The sequence below is a fragment of the Pteropus medius genome, unplaced genomic scaffold (genome assembly GCF_902729225.1).
Source record: "Pteropus medius unplaced genomic scaffold, Ma_sr-lr_union100, whole genome shotgun sequence".
NCBI classification, from domain to species: Eukaryota; Metazoa; Chordata; class Mammalia; order Chiroptera; family Pteropodidae; genus Pteropus; species Pteropus medius.
In genome coordinates, this window is record NW_024349803.1 from 22,746,501 (window position 1) to 22,771,790 (window position 25,290).

Here is a 25,290-nt window from a genome sequence, read left to right on the forward strand (position 1 = left end):
CCCTCCCAGGTGGGCACATTAGGGAAGCTCGGTCTAGTTCACGCAACAGGGCAGTCTATTCTGCATGGTCTGAGTGACCGGGTGTAAGTGGCCGGACTTCTGTTTGGGGCTTATTCCCTGGGAGACTGGCAGTCACCCTGGCTACTTAACGAGCAGGTCCCTGGAGAAGACAGCCCATCCCATACCCTGCATCCCCTAACAGAGAACAGTGTTTGTTTACGCGTGGCGAGGAGCCCATCTGCCTCCTCCGGCAGCCGCCTGCGCTTCACCCACCTCTGTCTTCTTGTGTTCGTTCTCTCCAGACGGGCCCTCCATGGCCTCGTCGGGGCCCTGCCCTTTGTACACCCAGAGCTCCGACTTCTCCACGATGGATCTCAGCTGGTCCAAGTCCTGTTTGATCTGTTTGTAGTTGTCGACATCTTGGCTGGTAACAAGCAGTTGAACCTGAACGAATGAATGTAATTCATCAGTGGCACTGCACAAATGCCACCCCGCGCACACAAGCACACGCTCACACATACACGCACGCACACTCACACACGCACATGCACGCACGCACACACTCACGCACACGCGGCAGTCTGACCTACCTGCTTGAAGGCCTGCAGCACCTCCTGCCTCTGGCTGAAGTGCCGGAAGAGCAGCTGCAGGGCCCCCGACACCAGCGGGGGGTAGTCGTGCATTGTCAAGTGCAGCAGGACGCGGAGGAAGGTTCTGCCGCCGTGGTCATCCAGATCCAGGGGGGTGTTCTCCTCGCTAAAGCCGCATGGGGGGGAGGGGACAGATGAGCCACAAACGCCCTCCTGTCACACGCCGTGGGCCCAGGCACACCCGACTGGTCACATGGCCAGCACCTCATGTGACGTTACAACCTTGTTTCATCTCCAACCGCATTGCGAGGTGAGGGGACGATTAATATGTCACGACTGTTAACTTTTAAACCAAAGTCCCAGCCTTCCCGCAGTGACGGGACTGGCCTGGCGGGCAGAAGGCCAGGCTCCTCGTCAGGGGTTCCTCACAGGGGCCTCACCTAGGGTTTGGGAAACGTGCACAGTGTGTCTCTCCTACGCTGTTAGTCTATGTTTTATGTAAGATGCTGTCATTCAGAGCTGCCAAGCTACCTGTGGGGAAGGACCAGCTTTTTTTACTTCCGGGTTGTAGCCAACTGATGCCGACGTCTGTACCAAGTCTGTGCCTACTCTCGCGTCTGTCCTTCCTTGTCACAAACCAGCCGCCAGCAGCTCGGACCTGCAGACCCTGCTCTGCAGGGCGTGGCTGTGAACCACTGCAAGTTGGCACCGTGCGAATGGGGTACAGCGGCACAGCCATGTGTCATTTACACAATCAAAGACCTCTTAACCACGTCCCGGACCAAATGGCAGGCCACCGTGTAACTGAGCACCGCCGCCCAGCGACCGTGCCAGCGTCTGCACTGTGGGCACCGTCGCGTGTCACGTGGTGAGACCATGGTTACAGGCAGCAAGGAAGGCAGAAGACTCAACACGTAAATGCTCTGTTCATGCTACATGCTCCAAAAAGGTGTGAAGACCGTTTCACTGCTACTCACTATCGGGAAAATGGTGGGACAGCTGAGACATGACACAGCACACAAAAGTGTCGTCACGCTGAACCCAGAACACCCCGTGTTTCAGAAAAACCACCTCTTCCAAGTGGCAAACAATGTGGTTAACTGCACAGGTGTCATGTTAAGGGACGAGGCGGACTCCGAGCGCTGGTGACCCCACAGGCCGGGCCCTCCACATCGATGTGGTTCAGCCACGGGACTCGCCTTGATCGACAGGTCGTTAGCAACGGGTGGCAGGTGGAGCTGTGATGAGTGCTCGGACGCTGTGGGTCCACCCTCTTGGGACCTCGGCACTCAGAGCCAGGCAGCAGGCTATAAAGACGCCCATGACATTCAAGTGCAGGGAGGTCCCAGCCTCATGGGTGTCCCCACCAAGGAGCCAGAAACGTGAGTGAAGCAAGCTGGAAATGCCAGGTAGCTAGTTACACAGCAAGAGATGGAGCCAGGTGTGTACGTTATAAGAACTCTAAGTTATAAGAACACCAGGGCTGCCGGTATTTGAGTCTTATAAGTATTTGAGACTCATAATCACATTTTAAGTCAATACTGAGCAATCTGATCTTTGAAAAGGGTTCCTACATCAACGTGAGGGACGATGAAAGGCCAGCACATGTGTTCTTGCTGTTACGTGGGTGCTCAGGGGTAAAAACTGGCCCATCAGCACAGAAGTACACGATCTTGTAACCTGCTCTGCGGAGTCCCCTCTTTCTTACGACCCCATGTCCCGCCATTTAAAAATCTTGTAATATGTGCATTTTGGGGAAACCTCCTTAAAATCCTTCCTGCCACAGGCAGGAAATATCACACACACACCCACAAGCGGACCGCCATTTCCGACCTGAGTGCCAAGAGTCACAGAGAGCAGTAAAACCACTGACCCCACGGTCTGACCCTCCCCCGGTACACAGTGAAGGAAAAGCCTCTGAGGGCCGGAGAAGAGACACTTCCCCACCCTGCAGCCGCCTAAGAAACTATAACTGAAAATATACTTTCCTTCCTCCGAAGATGCCTTCTGCTTGTTCTTCAATATGTTCAAAGTCAAGAGCACCTGCAAAGTCAGAGCACGGGACATGAGACGCAAGATGCTTTGAGAGTGTGCCCCCCAGATGGCCTTGCCCCTGCCGTGGGGGACCTCGAGCCCTCCAGAACCTTACAGGGCAAAGCTGCAAGCCTGGGAAATGCAGACCGCACTGCCCACCGGGTGTGGGATGCACTGTCCACACTTCCGCTGCGTGACCCCTCGTGATGGCACAGGGTTGCCTCCTTCCGAGGGAGCTCGGGCCTGTGCAGGGGGGATGGGGGGGGAGCCGCTTCTACCGCCACCCTCCCCTTATCCTTCACCGCCCATCCCCGGGCAGAGAAAGACATCCATCAGGAGCAGAAGCTGCCAGTGCACAGTACGTTTTCGTGGTCGGTTCTGTTTTGGGGGTTTTGTTGTTGTTTTGGCACTGCATGTAACCACATGGGCACCCTCAGCCATCTTACGGCCAAGTCGCTCCAGGATGGAAGGCAAGATCCACCCCAGAAGGGTCTGGGCCCTTTCAGTTATCGCCCTGCCTGCAAAGGATAACGCTGAGGATCTCGTTCTAGAATACAGTGACCGCCAAAGCCACGCACGCTTCACCCTCCTTCTGGAACGTGCTGCTTGGGCCCCAGTCCGCACGAGACCAGGCCCCGCTCCCTGGCTGGGTCTGGAAGCACTGACCTGGCACGCTGCTGGGCCCCTCCTGGCTGCTGCTCCCGGAGGACGCCTCCGAAGTCTGGGAATTGCTTTCGTCGAACTCCCGCTTGAATATACACAGGAGGCAGGAGATCCTATAGTCCAGCCGCACATTGAGAATGAACTAAAGAGTCAAGTGGAAACAGAAACATTCATTACGAGGGCAAGCCACCTGTGACCCGTCGCCAAGCCACCTGCCATCTGCTGCATCCGTCACCTTAAGCACTGAGCGAGCCAAACGTGAGGCTTAGATGTCGACTCCTGTGGGGTGGATCGGGTCTGCGCGCCGCATCTCCGGTCTCAGTGCAAACTTCGGCACCCCGGCAATTAATTTAATAACAAGAACGATAAATCACCGCCCCCTACCCCGATCCTCTACAAAACACGACCTCGTTTCAGCAAGTACCGAATGCCAACTCCGAGCCCTGAGAAAGGCTGACATTGGCTGCTTTTCATTGAAGAGAGTTAACAAGGAAAAATACTCTCATACTGGAAACGGGCTCGCTCCGTGGTTTTTGTTTCTGACCGTTTCCTGATTCAGACGCAGGCCCCGGGCACCCTCTTCCTTCACCTCCCACTTCCTTTGCCCTCCACTCCGACATGAGGTCACTTTCCCTGGGACGGTGACTGGAGCCGAAAAGACAGGTCAGCCAGCTGGCGTCATCTGAGGACCTTACTGACCTCCCTTCTGTGCCCTCCTCGTCTCTGCCTTGCCTTCTTGGTGACCTCGCTCAATCCCAGGGCTGTCACCTCTTCCCAAGGAGCCAGACCCCTGGCTTGCCTTCCAAGCCCTTGGTTTTCTCCTGACTACGGAACGTCCCATTCGGTGTTTTCTCAGAGTCGCGAGCTCAAACCGCGTATTGCACAGAACGGTGTCACCCTCGCCAGCTTCCCGAGTCCACCCAGGACCGCTGACTCCGCTTTCGTCCACACACGCGTCACGTCAATGAGTAAGTCCCGGACTGTCATTCACACCTGCTCAGGTTCCCTCTATCACCTGCCTCAGCCACTCCCAAGGTCACCAGGTCCACTTCCCTAGGCTTATTCCAGGTTAGCCCTCCGCCTGGACACTTCCAAAGGCTCGCCACAGAACAGGGTCCTGACACGCGAGGCACCCACAGCTCTCTAGATCACGGCCGCATCCTCCTTTACCAAGCTCTTTCCGACCATCTCCCTTTAACGCACGCTATGTGCCCTGACCAAGGAGAAGTGCTTGCTGACCTGTGTGCCACGATGCGCTGGTTCAACCTGCTCCATCTGCCTGAGAATGTCCCCTTGTTTCTATGCCACAAACCCGCCCAGGCTTCAAGGCTCGGCGGGAACACCGCCTCCTCTGAATAACCCTGGTCCTTACGAAGCGAGATCAACGAGCCGCCCTCGTGTCTCGGGAGAAGACCCTTCTTATGGTTTTATTTCCACACACGGCTTCATCGCACCTTATTTTCCTGATAGATTATAAACCCCTTGTGGATACAGCCCCCGTGCAAATCACCCGTGCATTCCTCACAGCGCCCAGCGAAGGCCTCGCACGCAGCGGGGGTCGGTAAGTACTTAAGAGAGCGAATCCATCAACCGGTTCTCAGACTGCTACGGCGAGTGGACCCCAAGACGCGACCGAGCTGCACATCGCATCGTTTCCGATAAACACCCACGACGCTGACCCGCTCGGGACGCGTGAGCCGTGGCCTGAGCAGCTGTTCGTCCTCTGCTTGCGGTCAGGCACGGTAAATTCGGGGTTTCTTCTTTACCTATGGCTTTCTTTGTTGCCTTAAGCAATTATTCTCATGAGTCGCACTGATGCTTTCAAGCAACAGGTAAAATGTGATTTCGGACTAACAAAAAAATTCCTTAGGTCTGTAAACATTTATAATTTCTAAACGTTCTGGGGCTGGGATTAGGCAGCACGGGACGAAAAAGGACGATAACAGTATCTTTTTTTTTTAAGGAGCGAATGATTTTGTCGAATAAACATTACCGGGGAGCAGGAAGAGGAAAACACAGGCTGCTGGGGGCCTGGGGGTTCTCCCACCCGGGGACTGAGTCCCTGCCGCGGACCGGCCCTCACCCCACTCCCCGCCGTCAAGCTTCCCCTCCCTGCATGACCGGTCCCCATCAGCACGCACAGCACTGCGATCGCCCAGCGGAAGGAACATTCCAGCAGAGCCCAGCCCCCCGCGCTCGTCCCCAGGCTTCTCCCGAGCCTTCTCCTGTGGTTAGACGTTACAGGAAATCCTGTTCGGAGACCTGCCTGTGTTTACCCCCGACCACTCCCCAGCCCATCTCTCTCCTCCCCTTTCCTGCTTGAACCTAGCTCTTTTCTTTTTTTTTTTTTCTTTTTTTTTTTTTTTTTCACTCCCCCTAATCCAGCAGGCACCCCTAACACACAGGTCTTTCCCTCTGCTGTTCCCTCCGCCTCTGAGACTCGTCCTGCATATCCACCCGCTGGCTTCCTCACGCCGCTCAGCTCAGGTCTCCGCACTGACAATCCACCCAAAACAATCCCCCCGGGCCCAGCCCAGGGGCCCCCGCGCCGTCTCGCAGGAGGGGCGAGGGCATGCTGGGAAGAGGTCAGCGAGACAGAAGGATGAAGAGCGCTGCTCCCTAAGGGGCACGTACGCCCCAGCTAAGCATTCACCCCGACTCTCTCCCCAGAAAGCCTGGGGCTCCGTCAGCGCAGGACACTGCATCCAAACGGTGCCCCGTGAGGCACACTTGGTCCCCGCCACCTGCGGCGGTGGTTACCTGGAGTATCTCGATGATCTTCAGCTTGGTGTCCATGACCATGATGTCCTCCTTCTCCGGCTCGGCCTGCTTCACGGTGCCCTCGGGGGCGGCGGCCATGGGGGCCACGGGCAGGAAGGCCCCTCCCCGCAGCACCACCTGGGTCATCAGTTCTCCGACCCCGTGGATGGACCGCATCACATTGCTGCCTAGAGGGGCCAGGACAGACCTCGGTGTGACGGTGTCCCTACAGCATGCTGGGGCACCAGCAAGGGGCACGGGCTTCTCAAATTATTTAACATGTCCCTGTTCTGATACGTTCTCGGGACCCTAGGAACCTGGAAAAGTTACTGCTCCTCAGAAACCCGGGGCTTCAGGGAGCAGTGGAAACTGTGTGGGTTTTGAAATCCCCAAAGGAGCGTTTTTTTGTGTATTAATTCGCCTGCCAAATTTTACTGGTCACCTACAGCTAGGGGTGCGGGAGTTAACAAGGCACAGAGCCAGTGCTGCTGCCGGCAGCCGCTGGGCTGGGTGCACGGTACCACCCGAGGCTCAGTCTCTTCGTCTGTCGAATGAGGAGGAAGGTGCTCTATGTCGGGATTGCACGGAGAAGTGACTGAGCACGGCCCTAACAGAGCGGGCGGCACGTGACCGCAGTTCTCTGTTCTGGCTGCAGAGTCCCCTTAAATGATAACCCACACGTGACCCCCTAACATGAGCCTACGCTGACCTAACACGGAGGGAAAAATAAACATGACCGGCAGCTTTTCCCATCACAGACTGAAAACAGACTGACTACCCAGACACAAGCCCGGATCTGGCGTCATCCTACAGTTATACAATCACTGACGGCTTCGGGACACCTCGACGGCAATGACAGGACACATGTTTTTAAGAGCTAAGCATTCAAGCTGCTAGGTAACTTTCAGCTGGTTCAGGAAGTATACACACGGACCCGTATTTAAATATAAAGGAAATACAGCAAGGCGTTAAGAGTCCTTGACCCTAAGCCCCCCGGGTCGACGGGCACCCACTTTCAGCTTTTGTTTATATCCTAAGTGTTCACCGTGAAAAGTCGAGAAGAAAGGACCAGGACAGGACAGGACAGGACACGCCACGGTAAAGAGCGGTGACAGGAGAGGCCGGGGGGCACGTCCCAGGCGGGTGGCCGAGACCTCACTCGGCTTCTCCACCTGGTCCTTACCCTTATTCTCGTCTCCCTTGGCCATCTTGGTGATGGGGAAGATTGTCGTCACGTGCACACAGTCCAATATGGCCAGGAGGATTTTGGTTAATCGTAGAAGGTCAGAGAAGTTGTAGAAACCAAAGTATATGAGATTCCTAGCTAAATTCACAACCTATTGTATTTTAAAAGAGAGGAAGATAATATTAAATAAGCTGTGACCTTCAATTCCATTTTACGTTGACTAGTTTAGACAACGACCGATTCCGACCTTAATGGTAAGAGAAGGTGTCTGTTTAGCTTACAGTTTCTGATGAACTTCATTTTGTTTCATAAGGAGCAGAAATAAGAAATGAAAACCTGCAAAGCTCCTAATCTGCTTTGATGACTAGTTAACAAATTAACTAGTTAATTTCTTTTTATTACAAAACCAGAGCATCGTGACAAAAATCACCACACGCTAACCTACTCTCTATCGAACCCCTAGAAAAACGACCAAGGAAAAGCAGAGAAAACACATCGATCATCTCCTCGGGCATCACCTCGAACGTAAGCTTATTCTTCTCCTTGTCAGAGAAGGGGAACCTCTGGCAAACCACGTCTCTCAAGTACTCCTCCACGAAGCCCATGGTCTGCGCGAACCTCTGCTTCATCTCATCTTTGGAAGCTCCGCTGCTGTCATAGCTGAAAGGGAAGGAGGGAGCAAGGGTGTCGGATTTCCGCGTCGTCCTCGGAAGGCCGTCCCCAGTCGTCCCCGGAAGGCCGTCCCCAGCTGCTGGGGCTCGAAATTCACCCTCCCCTCATACTCACCCCTGCTTTATTTTTCCCTCCCTTCCCAGCTCACATCGCCAAGATACACATCTTAGTCATTTGTCTTGTTTATTCTCTGTCCTTCTCCCTGAACGTACAGATAACATTCTAGTCTGTTCACTGACATTTTCCTTGAGCCTACAGCCCAGGAGACAGAAATAACTGAATAAAACAGATAAACGACATCTAAAAAATATAATCAAGCCACTGTTTTATACCTTTTAAAAAACAGTCTTTGCTACCCACTTTACGTTAAGCTTAAACAGACAAAAAAACCTTCGTCTTTCGTCTATGCCGGGACTAGACTTAATGTGACCACCAGCGGCGAGTCTGCGGCTGCACGGAACAGGATCAGTGGGAGGGTGTAAGGGGCCCAGATGGGGACACGAAGGAGCAGAAGGCGCAGGCTCACTCGTCGATGGCGATCTCGGAGGGGATCTCGGACCAGAGGCGGGCGTACTTCACGGGGGTGACTTGCTCCTGGGGGTCTCGGTCCACGTGCATGTGAAGCATGAGCCGGCAGAAGGACGCCCTGAGGTCGTAGGGCAGGTTCTCGTCCGACATGCAGCGTAGAATGAGATCCACGTCCAGCTGGCCCGATATCTCGTTGATGGCCAGGTACTGGCGGTCCAGACACATCCTAGCAAAGAGGTTCAGCTGGTACCTGGAGAAAAGGAGGTACGTGAAGGTCGCGCTCCCACATCACCGAGGACGAGGGAACGTGCAGCAGGTGAGCCCAGGGGACCCCAGCATTCGCGGCGGAGACGTCTGGCCGCCTGAATTTATATCGACTGTTGTGTTACACAGCTGACTGCTTTCACTCGTCAGACTCCAGCTTTTGATTCTCTTTCACGCTCACGAGGTTATTTAACAAAAATGGAAACACAGTGCGGTGTTCAGAGCCAGCAAAGACAAACAGAATCAGAGGTCCTCGTGTCCAGCCGGTGGGCGTGCCCACCAAGCTATCCAATCCGCGGTTGCCGAATAAAGTGTAAAGCACGCACACCCTCTGATCTCACGATTCCTCTCCTGGTGAGGAATGGAAAGTGTCCCACGTCTGCACAAATGTGAACGAGGACGTCCCCCGACACGAAGAACTACAGCCGCGGCATACAATGACTATCGAAGAGCGAAGAGAATGTGACACGATGAATAAAACAGAACACCAGCCAACGGTCACCAACGGAAGCGGCAAACCAAGCGCCACGAACACGAAGGCGTTTCAGAAACAATTCCGAGTGAACAAGGGAGGTTTCAGAGCAGGACTCAGAGTGTGGTCCCATTTACAGAAAAGTTTAAGGACAGACACGGTCCAGATTGTGCACGAATGCGATCCGCTGTCGTAACACACAAGCACACGGGGCTGTGGACGGATACGCGGCACGTGCACGCACGGAGCGAGAACAGACTTCAGGAGGGAAAAGGGCACCGCGACGGTGAAGCCCTATTCGTTTTCCTCAAAAAATGCGGTAAACGGTTTCCCATCTTTCCTTCCCCTTCCCTCCCCGGGAGGCGGCAGGGCCAGCGAGGTCACCTTCGGAGGTGGAGAGAGAGCAAACAGGTGAGCGCGCGGGCCTAGCGCCCTCCACGCTTCCCACCGTCAGCGCGAGGAGCTGGGACGGTGGAGACGGTGACATCCAGAACCCCGCGGTGCCGGAGAGGAAGCCCAAGCACTGACGTGAATGCACGGATTCTGCGTGTGTAGAGATGGATACAGAAGCAGACGTGTGTGTGCGGAGACAGACAGACAGACAGACAGGTAAACGTGGACACACGCACCCCCATCCCAGCTCCGCCTGCTTCAGCTCGGTGAGTTTGCCTCTACGTTGCAGATAAAGAAACTGGGGCATGTGACCCCGTCTGAAACTTGGCCAAAGTCCCAGGAAGGTCAGGATTCGAACCCACACAGTGCGACCCTGCCTCACTCCTAACCACAGCTCCAGACGCAGACACGCCAGGCTGAGGACCACGGGCCTCGGGGGCCGAGGCGTGCATGCGTCCTTCTCCTCTGCCGGCCACGTCCAGGGATCAACCTGCTGTCTCAGCAGCGACGACACCTTACACTCTAAACGCCTCCAACACACACCGTCTTTTTGCCAGACCATCGGACGGCACCTTGCAAGCTCCTCGGAGGGGCTGACAAAACAAGCAACAGATTCCCGCCCTGCCCCGGGCCCGCGGCCGCCTCACCGGTAGTAGCCGAGCACGTCCCGGTCCTCCTTCTGGCCCTCCTTGGCGTCCTGGGCCAGCTCCCGCACGCTCTTGCTGCGGACCTCCTTGTGGCCGGCCCTCCAGAAGAGCCACACCTCCTCCTCGTCCTCGCCGGCCTCCAGGGCGCTCTCTCCCGTGGCGACACCCTCGAACTCAAATCGAGACAGGACCAGCCTGGGACACACAGGGAGGGAGGACGCGTTAGTCCCAGACCCCTCGCTCATCTCTGATGCGTCCGTCGCAGCCACGCGCGGACGCCGAGATCCGCCTTCGGCGTGGAGACACGGAAGGCCGCTCCGTCTCGCCCGCTGGCAGAGCCACGAAGGGGCCAAACGTTCATGTCTTCGTACACTTTGACCCCGCCGTTCCCAACCAGGGCGAGTCTGCAACACGTCCAGACGTTTTGTTGGCCTTAACCGAGGGGGAGAGGGAACGGCTGGCATCCGGTGGGTAGAGGCCAGCCGAGGTCCCAGCACCTCACCGCACAGGACCGTCCCCACGACAAAGGATTGTTCAGCCTCACACGTCCAAACGCCAAGGCTGAGAAAGGCTGCATGAGCCCAAGCCCGGCATTAAGACACGCATGAGAAACAGAAAGACATCACTAGGGCATAGTTTCATCTTGCTTTTTTCTTCTACACAGTGTCCACATTACTGGCACTATACCTCTCAGGAAAAGTGTTCCCTTCCTAAAAATGAATCACCACTATTCTCCAAAACTTCTGCGGACCCATAAACACCTTCTGAACGATGATAATTAAAAAAGCTCTTCCTGACACTGACTTATCGATAGCAACCCTGACTTACTACCTCCCTTAAAATGTAAAATCAATGACCACACTTACGGAACTTTAAACCCTTAAAATTAATCCAAGTGTGTGTAATGCTCCCAGGTGAGTTCCCGTTACTCTTAAACGGGCATGCAAAGTGACACTTGTGCGGACGAGGCCACACCCAAAGCTAGCTTACTTCCCCTAACCCAGGCCTTTGCAAAGCAGGATCAGATGCCACCCACCCAACTTCAGACCGAGCCTGAGGAAACCCAGGGCCGGGTGTCATTATGAACGAGCACAGACACCCACTGACTCACACGTTTTCCACCCAAAGCCTCTCCCCACCTTATCCCAAACCCCCAGAGCCCGCTCACTTGGTCTCGATGAGGATGTCGGCGTTGGTTGGGTTCAGCACGGCCTTACATATCAGCTCCTGGGTCACGGGGATCGACTTGTTCGTGGACACGCAGAGATCGGACAGGTAATCTAAAAATCTGTCGAGACAGAAAAACCACACGAAACGTGTTCTGTAGACAGAGAAGATGCCTGTCGCCCGGAGCCTGGCTCTCCCCGACGTGCCCAGGTCCAACGCAGCCTTTAACAGAAGAAGTGACGTTTTAGGTTTTGGCGCCGGTGTCTACAGCAGCACCAGAAACCGGGTCACCACGGAGAAGGAAGGAAGCAAACGAGAAAACGCGGCAGTGGCCGTGGTCGATGAAGATCGTGAGGCAAAAATGCAAAGAAGGAACAAGACTGGAAAGAGCCCCGCGGGACGCTGGGGCGGGGGTGCAGAGCCGCCGGGGTAAAAGGGGTTCGAACTTCAGCTCTGACGCTGGATGGCTGCGTTCCCATCTGCGCTACGGCCCTCACCGTACCTGGGTTCTGTCGTCTGCGGAAGCGGACAGCGTCCCGCCACAGAGGACCGGGGCGCGAACGAGAGCGAGCACGCAACGCGCCTGCTCAGCTCGCGCCCGGGCCCCCGACGCTGCTCCAAAAACGTTTTTTGGGGGGGACCGTGTTTATAACCACGTGCTCGGCTTTCCGGCCTGGGTGAGCACGACACCCACGCTGCGGACGATGTCGCGCTTTCTGTGAATGGGCCGGATCTTAAGAAGGGGGGAGAGTGGGCGGGGAGGCCGGTGTGAACGGAGCAGGAACGGGAGATTCTGTCTGTCGTGATGCGCGACAGAAACTCGCGAGTGGCAACCAAGTCTGCCAAAGACTCCTCGCTGCTGACACCTGCGAGGCGGCTCGAACTGACGATCGGGGGTGGGAAAAGTGAGGCGCCAACAGCAATGGTCACTTCCGGTGCATCCCCTCGGTGCCAGGGACTTCATGCCTTCATCCTCGTTTAATTTTCACATGTGCCCATTTCGCAGAGGAGGAAATTCGAGCTCAGAGGGAAAGCCAAGGCCAGCCGGCTGGTGGACGTTACAGCCGGGATCTGCCCCAGGCCTCGCTCCAGTAACAAGGTCCTTCTTCCCGCCACTCGTCAGAGACCCTCTCACCACTTGCCCGGTCGAGCAGGTCAGCCCCAAACAAAGGACTTTAGGAAAAGCGTGACGCTCGCTGCCACACCCACACCTCAAACGCAGGAACACCCGCGCGGTCCGGCCCGGCCACCTCACCTGGGCTCCCGGTTCTTCCGCACCAGGCTGACGAAGGTGTCGATCTCGGCCGCGGTGATGTGCTTCTCCAGCAGCTTCCGGTTATTGTGCAGCAGGGCGGTGATGGTGTCCTCGGCCAGCACGTCATAGCCGATCTGCTTCTGCATGAAGCCAAACTGCTTGGCGATGTACTCCTTCAAGGGAGAGAGGGAGAGGTCGGCCAGGGACCGTGGGCAGCACACTTAGCTGAAAGTAAGGAGAGCCGGCGGCGTGCCCGGGGGAGGGGGCGCCCTGTCCTGAGGGACGGCACCGGACAGCCCCCCACAACCCTCCCCGGCAATGGCTGTGCACCCCCTCGGCCTCGGTTTCACTCAGCCTGCCGCACAGACGTAATCCGGCAAAATGTCCCGTGTGTGCGGATGGCCCTTTTATTAAGTGCATGAGATAAATTTTAATGTGGTGACTTATTTTTCTAAAAGGTCAGAAGATGTTTTGGGCTCTGATGTCATTCCTAATTCAAGAGGATCTGACTGTGCCTCGCTGCGCTGTGCTGCTGATTAAACACGGGTTTTTAGAACAATGTAACCGTGTTTCCTTTTCTTTATCTGGGGTAGGAGCTCGTTTTTAAAGTCAATGGGCAACAGAAGTCAGTCAGGACATGCAAGCCGGTCAGCCATGTTCACGGAACGCATGACGACGTCTCTGGCTTCTCTGTTTGGGGGTGAGACATCATGTTCCACGGAAACACGAGAACTCAAGGAAGCCTCTTACAAACACTAGTTTGTAGGCAAAGATCGTTCCCAGACCAAAATAATCTGCTGGCTCAAAGTTTAAGTGGCCTTTTTAAAAGATCAATTCCAAAATCTTGGACTCTCTCTAGACGAACAAGGTGGACGGGGCCACTTCTCAGCCGCACGCGATGAGGGTGTGGGACTTCGTCAGCCCTCAGGCACAGACCGCTACCATCTGGCACAGGGTCCGCGAACGGCCAGGGGAGACTTCGACGACGCAGGAGGGACCCGTCAGTCTCCTCACGTACAAGCAAAACGTTCTAGGACGCACGACAGCTCTGAGCTGTCCTTGGAAGGAGAGAACACAGAACCTCTCTGGCCCTATCAGGGTGTGGGGTCAGCATGGGGAGGTGGACGCAGAGCAGGCGGAGTGCCCGGGGTGGACGCGGCGGCACAGCTGCCCACGTGGAGCCTCGCGCTTAAACAGCAGCGACGGCAGAGTCGAGCGCCCAGAAACCCTTGCTGGCGAGGTGATACGCGATACCTCAGAGCTTTGCTCAGGACCGACACCATCTTTACGATGACCAGACAAAACGCCGACTACAGGGGAGAGCTTAGGTTGAAAGGCGCCAACGGTGTGACGACGGAGGAACACTTCCGCAGCACCGGGCGGGGGCTGGGGGCAAAGTGCCAGCCGGCGTCGTGCGGGCAGCTGTGGGACAGTCGCCCCATTCCCGCCGTCTCGCCTTCCGCAGCTTCAGCCACCCACGGTCAACGGCAGCCCCGAAGTATTACGTGGAAATCCCCAAAAATAAACAATCCGTACGTTTTGGGCTACGTGTGGTTCTGAGCAGCCTGATGAGATCTCACGCTGTCCCACCCCGTCCTGCCTTTGTCCAGAGTATCCGCCTGCCCGCGAGTCCCTCGGGCGGCCTTCTCCGGTATCAGAGAGACATGCCATGGTCATGTAAGCTTTATTACAGCATATTGTTATTATTGTTCCACTTAATATCATCGCCAATCTCTTACTGTGCCTAACGCATAAACTCTATCATAGGTACACACACACAGGACAAAACAGAGCACACGCGTAGAGTTTGGTATTATCTGTGGTTTCCAGCAGCTACTGGGGCCCTAGATGAGGGGGTGGGCTACACTATGTAGCACACAGGTTCTCAGCCTTGGCACCACCAATTTCTGGGCCACATAAGTCTGTTTTGGGGGGGGGTGTCCTGTGCTGGATGCTTAAGAGCATCCCTGGCCTCTACCCACCCGATGCCCAGAGCACCCCCAAGCTGTGACACTTAAGAGTCTCCAACAGTGCCCAATGTCCCCTGGGGCACAAAGTTAAATTACTCCCAGTTGAGAACCACTAAATGCAGGGACACAGTTTCCAGGTTTCCTTGGAATCTCAAATGGTTTGGAAGGCCTAAAGACGTCGGGACGTTCATTTCATGGGAGCACGTTGTGTGTGTGTGTGTGTGTGCACGTGTGTGTGCGCACGCGTGTGCGTGTGTGTGCATGTGTGCACATGTGTGCGCGTGTGCGTGTGCGCGTGTGCACGTGCACGTGTGTGTGTGCGTGCGCGTGTACAGTCATGATACAGAGAATGACTCAGAATGCCAGGAAACATGAGCCAGAAACAAAGTAACGAGAAACGACCAGCGGAGACGGAGAAATGGCCAGAGGCAGGAAGAACGGACTCCGCCCTGTCTTCGTTACACACACAGAGCCTGCTCCCTGAGCCTCAAGGGAACACGCCGTAAGAAAACACCACGGAGGTAACACCAGCATCGGGAAAAGGCCGCGCGTCGCAAGGTGCTGCAGAAGGGAATTCTCATGGACACTCCTCGGGGGCTCTGGGACATCTTCCCGCGCTCCAGACAATGCTTCCTTGGTAAGAGCGAACTTAACCATGAACTACTCTCCAGTCGTCAAATAAACGGACACGCGACACTTAAGACCCGCAAGGAAGGCACGTGAACTTGAGGGGGGACGCCCCCCGCCCCCAGCAGGCCTGGGCCCCGACCTGATTCTTCCTGTAGTCTTGCTGCGAGTGCCTCAGGACCCGGTAGCAGAGGCGGCAGATGTGTCTGAAGGGCGCGTGCCGCTGGTCCCCGAGCTCCTCCAGCCGCAGCATCGGGCCGTCCCCGCAGTCCGTGAACGGGGCCTGCAGCAGCTTGAAGATCTGTGTGTGGAAAGCAAGCGCAGAAATGGTCAGCGCCGAGGGTTTAAGGACTCGTAGCGCTTCGTCTGGAAGTAACGTGACGTCAAGGCTGGCCGGGCCTCACGGGAAAGCCTGTCTGTTCACATCAGGACCCGGGACACTGCGTCCGCTCCGCCCACTGGGACGGGCTACTCCCCGAGTCCAGGTCCCCTGGACCGAGCCGGCCCTCAGGCTCTGGGAAGAGCGCAGGCTCGGGAGGCAGGAGATCTGGGCTGACCGCGCACGGCCTTGTTGCTTCCTAGCGCCCGGAACCAGCGTCACGGTGACCTTCGGCTTTCTCTCCAGTAAACTGGAAGAATGACGCCTCTCCCGCAGGGTGTCATGAGGATGAAAGCAGATGAGCACAGCGCGCGGCCAACGTGAAAACCGCTGGACGCCGTTTGCTCTTGCACCGGAAACCCTGGGTGACACACGGTGGAGTGCGCACAAGGCCTGCCCGTCGCGGGCTGGCAGGGGAACCCTGGGTGACACACGGTGGAGTGCGCACAAGGCCTGCCTGTCGCGGGCTGGCAGGGGAAAGGCTTCCCAAATCTCGAGCTTGCAGTGGAGAACGGGGGGCCTGAACTATACCCTACATTTCGGGCGTCAGTGGCCAGGAGTTTCCAGCCCAGCTCACGGCCCCTTCGCCAATCGCTTTACAGGATTACGTGGTGTGCGTGAGCGTGCACCTCAGCTACCCCGGGCTTGTCGCCTTCCTCCCTCGCATCTGACAATCTCCTCAGATTTATACCAGGCAATACCACCTCTGCATCCCCTGCAAGCCATTACTCCTCCTTCACGGCGAGATTCTGTGATTTACAGCGTCAGGCAAATGACTTCTCGTGCTGGGCGTGACCGACGCCGTCCTGAGGAGCGAGCTGCCCTCAGGGACCGCTGGTTCGTGCTGGGAGGGTGGCTCCGTGTCTCGCAAAAGGCACGTTCTCACGCAGATGCGGAGGCGCACCAAGCTGTTACTGCCCGGGAGCACACAGCGCCTGATGAGCCCGTGCCACGGGGCGACGAGCCGCCGGTGCTCCCGGAGGCTGTACACATCAGGGCCCACCCCGGCAAGTCCCCTTCTTAAACTCTCCAGTCCTGGAATCGCCGGCCTCCTCCTCCAGCCCCATCCCGCTAGGGAGGTGGGTCCCAGCACCAACACGTCCCTGTGAGAGCCTTACGGCCCGAGTTCATCCTTCTCGAATCTCCCAGACGCGCGACATAACCCGAAGGACAAGAGCTCTTGACGTTATTTTTGAGGAAAATATGGTCATCTGCTGAACACGTCTCGGAGCTCCTCACATCGGAGCGCCTCACATCGGAGCGCCTCACAGAAAAATTTTCAACCAGTGTGTTTTCAACTGCCCTGAGCTACCGAGCCACAAAGACACGGAGGAAGCTCACAGGACCGTCACAGCCAGAGGCCGGCCTCTCGCTGGCAGGGCCACAGACTGCGTGCCTCCCACGACAGGACGCTGTGGCAAAGGCAGCTGTGACACAGTGGCCGCCAGGAGTCGGGGGAGGGAGGAGGGACAGGCGAGGCCCAGAGGGTTTGAGAGCGGTGACCCTGCTCTGTGTGACGCTAAGGGTGGCTACGTGTCACCAGACATTTGTCCAAACCCACAGAAAGTGCAGCATCCAGAGCGAGCCCTGATGCGAACTCTGGCCTTTGGGTGATGAGGACGTGTCTGTGCAGGCTCCTGAGCTGTAACCCACGTGCCATCTGGCGGGGGACACTGGTAACGGGGGAGGCTGTGTTTATCGGGGTGGGGTTTGGGGTACACGCGAACTCGGTGCTTCCCACTCACTAATGCTGCCAACTGAAAACCGCTCTGAAGAACGAAGCCTGGTTTGTGAAAGGTGGCGGCTGATCGAGGCGTCCGAGGGCGGCGACCGCCCTGCCCTTACTGAGCCGGCCCGGCCCGGCCCGGCCCGCCACCTCACCCACCTGCTTGAGAATGTTCTGCTCTCTCATCAGCTTCTGCCGCTCCCTGTTGGGCTTGGAGAACACCACCTCGAGGACGTCCTGCCCAGAGTTGGTGCCGCCCGTGACGAAGTAGACCAAGTCTTCCAGCAGCTTGGTGACTGACCTTAGGGGACAGAAGCCGACAGAGATGACGGCGCTCAACGCTGGAAACTCCGCCGAGGAAGCCCCGGGCCCAGCGACCAGTTACACGCGCCGGCCACTCCTCCCAGCGTCCCCCGAGCGGCCGGCCGAGGCCGGTGACAGAGTGAAACGGCGACGACACGTCACTGTCCACAAAAGAACAGTCACCTTTACAAAACATCAGCCTCCAGATTTTATCTGAGGTATCTCGGCCCCGACATCTGGTAAGGCGGCCCCAGGGGCCGAGGTGGAGACCGAGAAAGAGCAAAAGATCTTTACGATGTCAAAGACTTTGAAAAAAGAGAACGCAAAGGCAACCGTTTCTTGAAAGCCACCAGTCTGCGCATCCGTGAATGCCAAGGCCGGCCCCTCCCCCACTCGGCTGCTCTGAGTGCTGCCCCTCCGTGCGAGGGAGCGGAGAACCCGTGGCAGAGGCCCTCACCTCCTTTCGTTCTGGGTGATGGTGCCTTTCTCCAGCTTCCCGGCTATGGAGCCCAGCACCTTGCTGGCGTCGTTGGCAAAGTCCAGGTCCCGAACCTCCGCAGGAGAAACAGGGACGATGGCAAACGCCTCCTTATCCTCCTTCACGGGGGAGGTGCCGATCTGAAACGCAAGTGGCCTTTGTGGAACGGCCTCTCGGACTGAGAGGTAAGACGCCAAACACTATATTTATCAAACATGGGGAAGTCCAAAAAGCTTGGCGCTATCCTGCAGCGAAAATCAAGGAAGATTTTCACTGGACGTAGGGAAACATCTGGAAGAAAGTACTCCAGATCATTAACAGCTGTTACCTCTGGAACTAGTGTCGTGGGAACAGCGAGGCAGGAAACGGGGCACTATTAAAATTTATAGCTTCATTTGTTACAAGGAGCACTTAAGACTCTTATAATTCAATACACATTTATAAATACACGGGGACGAGCAGACACACAAAATGGTAACTGACTCCAGCTGACAGTATCGTAACGGCAGACACTGTACCATTCTTTCAGCTTTTCTATATACCTAAAAATGTTCATACAAGTAGAAAAAATTTTCTAATAACTTCCCCCATGACCAAAAAAAATGATGTGAGAGCATCATTCCAGTTTTTGAAAAGAAAACCCCTACGCCTGTGTATTTATGCTCATGATCCTGGAGAAGGGGAAGCAGAGAGCTGAGATTCGGGGAGGGAAATTAAAGGGGCTGGGAGAACTTCGGAGAAATAAAAGCGGCTATTTAAGTACGTCGAGCAATAAAGAAATATGAAGATTGGGGGAAATCGACTAGTATCCGATGTACCTTAAGGCACCAGCAAACATCCCCTCAGCCAAAACCATGTTTCAGACGGACCGGGAACCCAGGCAGCTGCTCAAGCTTTAGGGCAGAAGCCACGGAAGAAAATGAAAAGTTCTGGCCATTTCAAAAGCCCTGGACTTGCTTTAGCCAGGCGTCTGGGAGAGGAGTCTTTCATCGCATCGAAGTTCTGGCCGAAGAGACAGAACCTCCCAGCTGCACGCTGCCCCCTCTGTCCTCCAAGGTGACCTTTCATCGGGAGTAGGCGGCTGGGGGATGGCGGGGGGGTAGCTAGCGACTTACTTTCAGCATCACGGGTTTTTCTTCCTCCTTGTCGATGGGGATGTTCGTGCTGTGAACCCAGGTGTTAGTACACAGGTGTCTAAGCCGGACATAGGAGTTTCTAGAATAAAGGAAGGATTCGGGGACAGGAACATTTAGGTTTTCCATCACCGGCTGCCTAGAATATATTCTATCACAGTAAAGAGGGAATCCGAAGGGCGTCCTATGTATACTGGGAGGTATAAACCGCAGTGCAGATGGCTCTGGTCCCAGACACATTCTGACTTATTTACAACAGCAAAGCATGCCTACGGACTCTAAGATGATTGCGATATGCTGCGTTTCTAATAAGATTATCTCCAGTGAATGAATATCTCAGAACAAATGGAGCATGAGACAGAGTAACAGGAAGTATTGACTGAGTGTGTGTGTGTGTGTGTGTGTGTAAATAATACAAAGTTGAAAAAAAAATGACAACCTGAGAAAATGAAAGAGTAATATATAGCACAAAAGGGTTATTAAACCACAAATACAAAGAAATCTTTAAAATCATTAAACACGAACACTGGAAACGAAAATGGGATAATGACACAAACCAGTAATTTAATAAAGCAATATAAATGGCCAATAAACTTGGAGATGTATATACAACCTCCTCAGCACACAATTTATACACATTAAAACGATGTAAGAGTTTATTGTTTCATATTCCAAGGATCTTGGAGACGGATATAACCCAGTATCGACCAGGACTTAGGGACACGGTTCTCTTCCAGACTCGTGGTGGGAGTGTAAACAGCTAAGGCTCTGGAAGAGAGTCTGGCACTTTGTGTCACAGGTGAAATGGACTTATCTTTTCATTTAGCGATGCCAATTTTAGCTTCTTCCCTTAAGAGATGACAGCACAGGTGCAAAAGGAGGCTTGAAGGTGTTCAACAAAGCACTCCTTACGACAGTAAAAACTTATAAACAATCCGACGTCTCAATAATGGACTAATGATAGTATATGCAATAGAATACTGCACAGTGATCACAACTGATATTCACTTTACTTGGAAATATGTACAGAACGTATTGCTCAGTGAAAAAAAAATAAAAATAGCTTATGATCCGAGTCACAATAAATTATATGCAGGTTATCTGTGTGCCTAGAGACCCATCTGAAACTACACAAACCAAAACATTAACAGTCGTTAGCTCTGAATGGTTGACTTTAATGTGTTTTTCACTTGCTTCTTTGTTCCCCATGATATTTTAAAACATTTTTGTTGTTGTTTCTTTTTACAGTGACCGTGGATCGTGACACACTGGTTTTTTTTTTCCATTTCGCTTTCCTTTTAAAGAAACAGTAGAAATAACGGCACACTTCCTGTGTGTTAGGATCTCCCATCCCATGAGTGAGACGAGGCGAATGTGCAGCAAGCAATAGCGGCTCACGGAAAAGGCCCGTTAAAAAGCATGAAGCTGGGAGACGGTCAAGCGAAGCACGGAAGGCCTTCTAGAAGGAGGAGTCGAGGAGGCTTCAGAGGGCCGGGGAGGGTTTTTACTATAGAAAACTTGAGCTGGAACTTGAAGCACTGGTGGGACGCAGCAGAGAGGAGATGGGCGGAGGGCGGCGGCACCGCACCGGGCACCTCTCTGCAGGACGCCCTCTGCCTTCTCCCTTCCTTCACCGGCCCGAACGTTACAAGTAAGGGCGACGGTAGTGACCTTCACTTTCAGCTAGCGTGGATATATATTAAACGACACGAACAAGAAATCTGACAGAGCTGCCATTTTTTCTGAGTGACGTGGCTCACTTTCTTATTTTCAAAGGATACCCACAGCATGGAGCTTAGCTTTTCATCGGATGACTGCATCCTACGGCATCCTATGTCAAATAACATCGAAGGCACGAAGGGCGGTCTGCCGATCCGTCTGAAGCCCCACTCCCGACGCTTCCCCCAAAGGCCCTGCAAGTGGCCCAATCACAAAAGAGCCACGAAGTTGGATGCTCTCCCGATGTCCATCTAACTCACCTAATTAACAAAGACTGCGATTTTATTATCTCGTTTAGTATGTCTGGAGTTCACCATTATCCCTTTCACTTTGGCTTGGAAGGAAAATTTTAACCAGTGACTATCACAAAACTTCCTTTGCTGGGACATTCATACATCTACACCCAGGCTTTCTGATCTTTACACAAGCAAAACTTAACACAACTTTAAGATGGAGGAAAATGAATACACTGCTGTCCTAGGGCTTTTTTTTTTTTCTTATGACTCCGCAGGATCAATGAATAAGAGGTCCAGCTCATGTTTAGCTCTGAGGTCAGTGGTCAAGGGCAAGAATGGACAAAGATTAAAAAGCCAAGACTAAGCCCAAGATGAGAGCTGGCAGTGCACACGCTAGGCGACCACGCCACACACTTTTCCCACGGGGAACACAAAGCTTCCCCTTCTGACGAGTTTAGAATCGGTCTACCGTGGACAGCTGTGCACCAAGGCAGGTTTTCAACAAAGAAAACATAATGAATGGAGGGGACGTGGGAGCAGGGGTCTCTAACCAGCCAGAGCCGCTTGGCCAGATGACCCAGAGCTTAAACTTCCCCTCCACCCAGGACGATGGGGATCCCGGCACACTGGGGAACGTGGCCAACTAGCACCTGACTCTTCTTCGCCAAGGGAAGGCCATGAAGCACCTTCTGATGCAACAACATTTTAAATCACATGGTTCTAGTTTGTAAGTATCTCTTACGAACTAGAACATTTAGCAAATAGTATAAATGTCACTCCCCTGTCTTCTAGAAACCTAAAAAACTCATTCAGTAACTTCTAGAATAGAGGGCACGACATATGGAAAATTATTTGAGCTGAAATGCAGTTGGGTTCTATCGACCTGTACCTAACTAGCCAACAAGCAGGCAGTCAACAAGGAAGGAAGCTTTTAAAAGACAAACTACCCTACTACAAACCTTACTAAAAAATAGTCTCAAAATGGATCACAGACTTTAAGTGTAAAAAGCAGAACTATAAAACTCTGAGAAGAATGCAGCTTTGTGGCCTTGCATTAGGCAATGAGTTACTTAAGAAAGAAACCAAAAGCATGAGCGATCAAAGAAAAAATAAACTGGACTCTGATGAAATTAAAAACCTGTGCTTCGAGAGGCAGCATGAAGAAAGCGAAAAGACCATCCATGAAATGGAAGAATGCATTTGCACCCAGAACAAAGAACACTTAAAATCCACTAACAAAAAGACAAATAACCGATGTTCTTAAATGGGCAAAAATAATGAGAAAAAGTCTGAATAAACATCTCTCCAAAGATGACATGCGAATGGCCAAGAGGCACAGGAAAAGCTGATCAACATCGTTAGCCGCCAGAGAAATGCAGATCGAAACCACAATGAGATCTCACCTCACCTCGATGAGGATGGCTCACAAGGAAACAGAAGGAAAGAGAAGCCATCACAAGTGCAGTGCGGGAGAGAAAGCGGAGGGACGGGAAGCCTCCCGCACAGCCGGCGGGAGCGCGAAACGGTGCAGCCATGGGGGAAAACAGTCTGGCAGGTCCTTGAAAAGTGAGACATAGAGTTGCACATGACCCAGCGAATAATTCCACTCCTGGGTACAGACCGGAGAGAAATATAACATTGTTCTGCACAAAAATGCATATACGAATGTGCACAGCAGCACTGCTCATCACGGCCAAACGTGGCTCATGCTCCAATCGCTGCCAACTAGTAAGTGGATAAATACCATGCGGTACGACCATATCATGGAACATTATTTGCTGGTGAAACAAAATGAAATACTAATACATGTCACACACACACAAAAAAAAAACGAAGTGAAAGAAGCCAGTCACAACGGACCACGTGTGACTCCATGTGTACGAAACGCCCCGGACAGGCCGATGGACAGAGACGGCAGACTGGTCCCAGGCTGGGGGTCCGCGACAGCGATGGCTACGGGACTCCTGCTGTGGGGCGAGGGGGTGACACTGTTCTTGAATAGACTATGATCGCTCAGCTCTGCTAATCTATTCAAAAACGCTGACTCAAACACTTTGAATATGAGCAGCAGACGGTCTATAAATCACATCTCCGTAAGTCTGCTATTTAAAAAGGCAATCCCATTCAGGATGAACCTGGAGGACGCAAAGCCCGTCTCAAGCTTTCCCCAGATTCTCAAGGGGCTTACAACCCGGCAGAGCATAACAAGCCGCGAGCAGTTTACGGAAGGCCTTCCTGCATGCTAAGACCCTCCTCCACGTGGGCACTGCCCGACACTTGTCACGCCGAGGGACAGGAACAGCAGCCGGAACAAGAGAAGGTTCCCCTCTAATTCTGACAGCACACAAGCCGCGGGGACGAGTTTCACAGCGGGCTCAGGCCGAGCAGGTACACGGCAATGACAGATGTGAAGACGAAAACACAAAGTAAGAGTCAGAGACGGGGCCTTCGGAAAACCCACGACAGCCAGCGAGAGCTGACCTGACCAAGGCTTGAAGGGTCCGACTGGCCCAGACGACCTATCTGGCTTAAACATCTGAAATCTGGGACTCTGTGATGGGACTAGCTGGCTTGTGAGAAGCTGCTTACACGCCCTGGGCCTCGGCTTCTCTGTAAGAGGGGCCAGGAAGAACAGCCGTCTCCGCAGAGGCACGTGTGAAGATGAAATTTCGGGACACGCGTAGAGCACGTAGCGCTGTGCATGGCACGCAGGCAGCGCTCCATCAACGTCCCCGCTCTCGGTGACACCGCTGCCAATTTGGTGAGCAAACCTGTGCTTCTGTCCTGTTTTCACTCCGGTCATTCCCCCCGACCCAGATGCACGCTCATCAGAACTAGGAGTCAAATTTAATACAATAGCCGAAGAAGATTGGTCTGACTTATGGATACTTCAAAGAAAATTTACTTTGCACTCAGTGGATTTCAAGTATTCCGTTTTCTAGAATTTCTTTTTAATTGTTTATGTGACTCACCGGGAGATCTCTCAGCTTTGGGAAGGAGGGAATAAAGAAAAAACTGGAAGTACTAAGCTGCTTGAGCTTCGGGTTTGGCTTGTTTACCTAAATACAGCACTTCCCATCCAACCACTGAGACTTTGCAATTGATGAGCCCGCCCCGCCCCCCAAAAAAAAGAAAAAACAGACACCAATTCCAACAGCAGCCAGAACAGATCCTCTCACCAAACCCTGTATAAAAACGCAGAGAAAGGCAGTGACGGTCTGGACCGCCTGCTGCAGGGCCGGGCCTCGCACCCCGGGGATGACCCACGCTGGAACCGTACCTCGGCACAAGGCTGTCACCTCCGCGCAGAGTGGTGGGGTCGAGCTCGAAAATGGAGGAGATGTCGCTGCCCTCGGGCACGGAGACCAGGGAGTACAGCATCTTCTCCTGGGCGTTCCGCAGCCTGCTCCGAGACGCGTCCTGATCGGGGTCCGCCTGAGGAGGGAAAGTCGGCCGTCAAGGACGCCGCGTGCCGGACGCTTCACTCGCCGCCCCTGCTGCGCAGCCCACAGGAGCGGGGAGGACCCTGTGACGCCGGCGGCTGGCAGGAGAGGCGCCACGGCTGCAGAGCAGGCACGCGAGGGGCTGATCGGCCGTCCGCACCGAGTGCCGACGCCCTGCCTTCTCGTGTTGCGGTAAAATGTGCTGAAGCAATGGGGTCACGATAATCGATGTCCACGGCAATAAAGAACCCCACAGAGCCACGTCCGCCGCAGCCGCTGGGGGCAGGAGCACGTGGCGGAAGCTCGCCCGTGGCTCTGGCTACGGGCTGCTGTGTTAACCGATAGGGAAACTGTCTGATGGTCACATGACACAGCCACTTCCCCGGATTAAAACGCAAAACAAAGAGAGCTGGACGCGAGCGTTCGGGAGCCGTGACCCCGACGGGGCCGAGGAACATAGCTGGGAAGCCGTGCCAGCCCTGGAAGATGACGTTCACAATAAATCGGGGAGGGTGACAGCCGAGGACAACGCGGGCACAAGGGCCTCTCCCGCCACGTCAGAGACTGGCTGTGACGGAGAAGAATCTTCAGTGACGGCCACTGTCCGCTCCCACGGGGAACGCCTCCCCCAGGAACCGTCCCACG

The 25,290-nt window shown here is 54.3% G+C and overlaps 1 protein-coding gene across 9 annotated transcripts in view; it reads right to left on the bottom strand.

Moving 5' to 3' along the window:
• ITPR1 (inositol 1,4,5-trisphosphate receptor type 1) overlaps positions 1-25,290 on the bottom strand; it is a 292,239-nt gene that overhangs the window by 134,357 nt on the left and 132,592 nt on the right. For all 9 annotated transcript variants that reach the window (XM_039837946.1, XM_039837937.1, XM_039837945.1 and 6 more), the window contains 16 exons: positions 24,483-24,637; positions 19,230-19,329; positions 18,094-18,254; positions 17,493-17,634; positions 15,371-15,529; positions 12,632-12,804; positions 11,378-11,497; positions 10,210-10,404; positions 8,432-8,683; positions 7,752-7,893; positions 7,231-7,384; positions 6,048-6,235; positions 3,291-3,429; positions 2,579-2,633; positions 591-756; positions 274-444 (listed from right to left, as the gene is read on the bottom strand). In XM_039837946.1, coding sequence (XP_039693880.1) covers positions 274-444; positions 591-756; positions 2,579-2,633; positions 3,291-3,429; positions 6,048-6,235; positions 7,231-7,384; positions 7,752-7,893; positions 8,432-8,683; positions 10,210-10,404; positions 11,378-11,497; positions 12,632-12,804; positions 15,371-15,529; positions 17,493-17,634; positions 18,094-18,254; positions 19,230-19,329; positions 24,483-24,637 — 2,472 coding nt within the window. The remainder of the gene's footprint in view (positions 1-273; positions 445-590; positions 757-2,578; positions 2,634-3,290; positions 3,430-6,047; positions 6,236-7,230; positions 7,385-7,751; positions 7,894-8,431; positions 8,684-10,209; positions 10,405-11,377; positions 11,498-12,631; positions 12,805-15,370; positions 15,530-17,492; positions 17,635-18,093; positions 18,255-19,229; positions 19,330-24,482; positions 24,638-25,290) is intronic.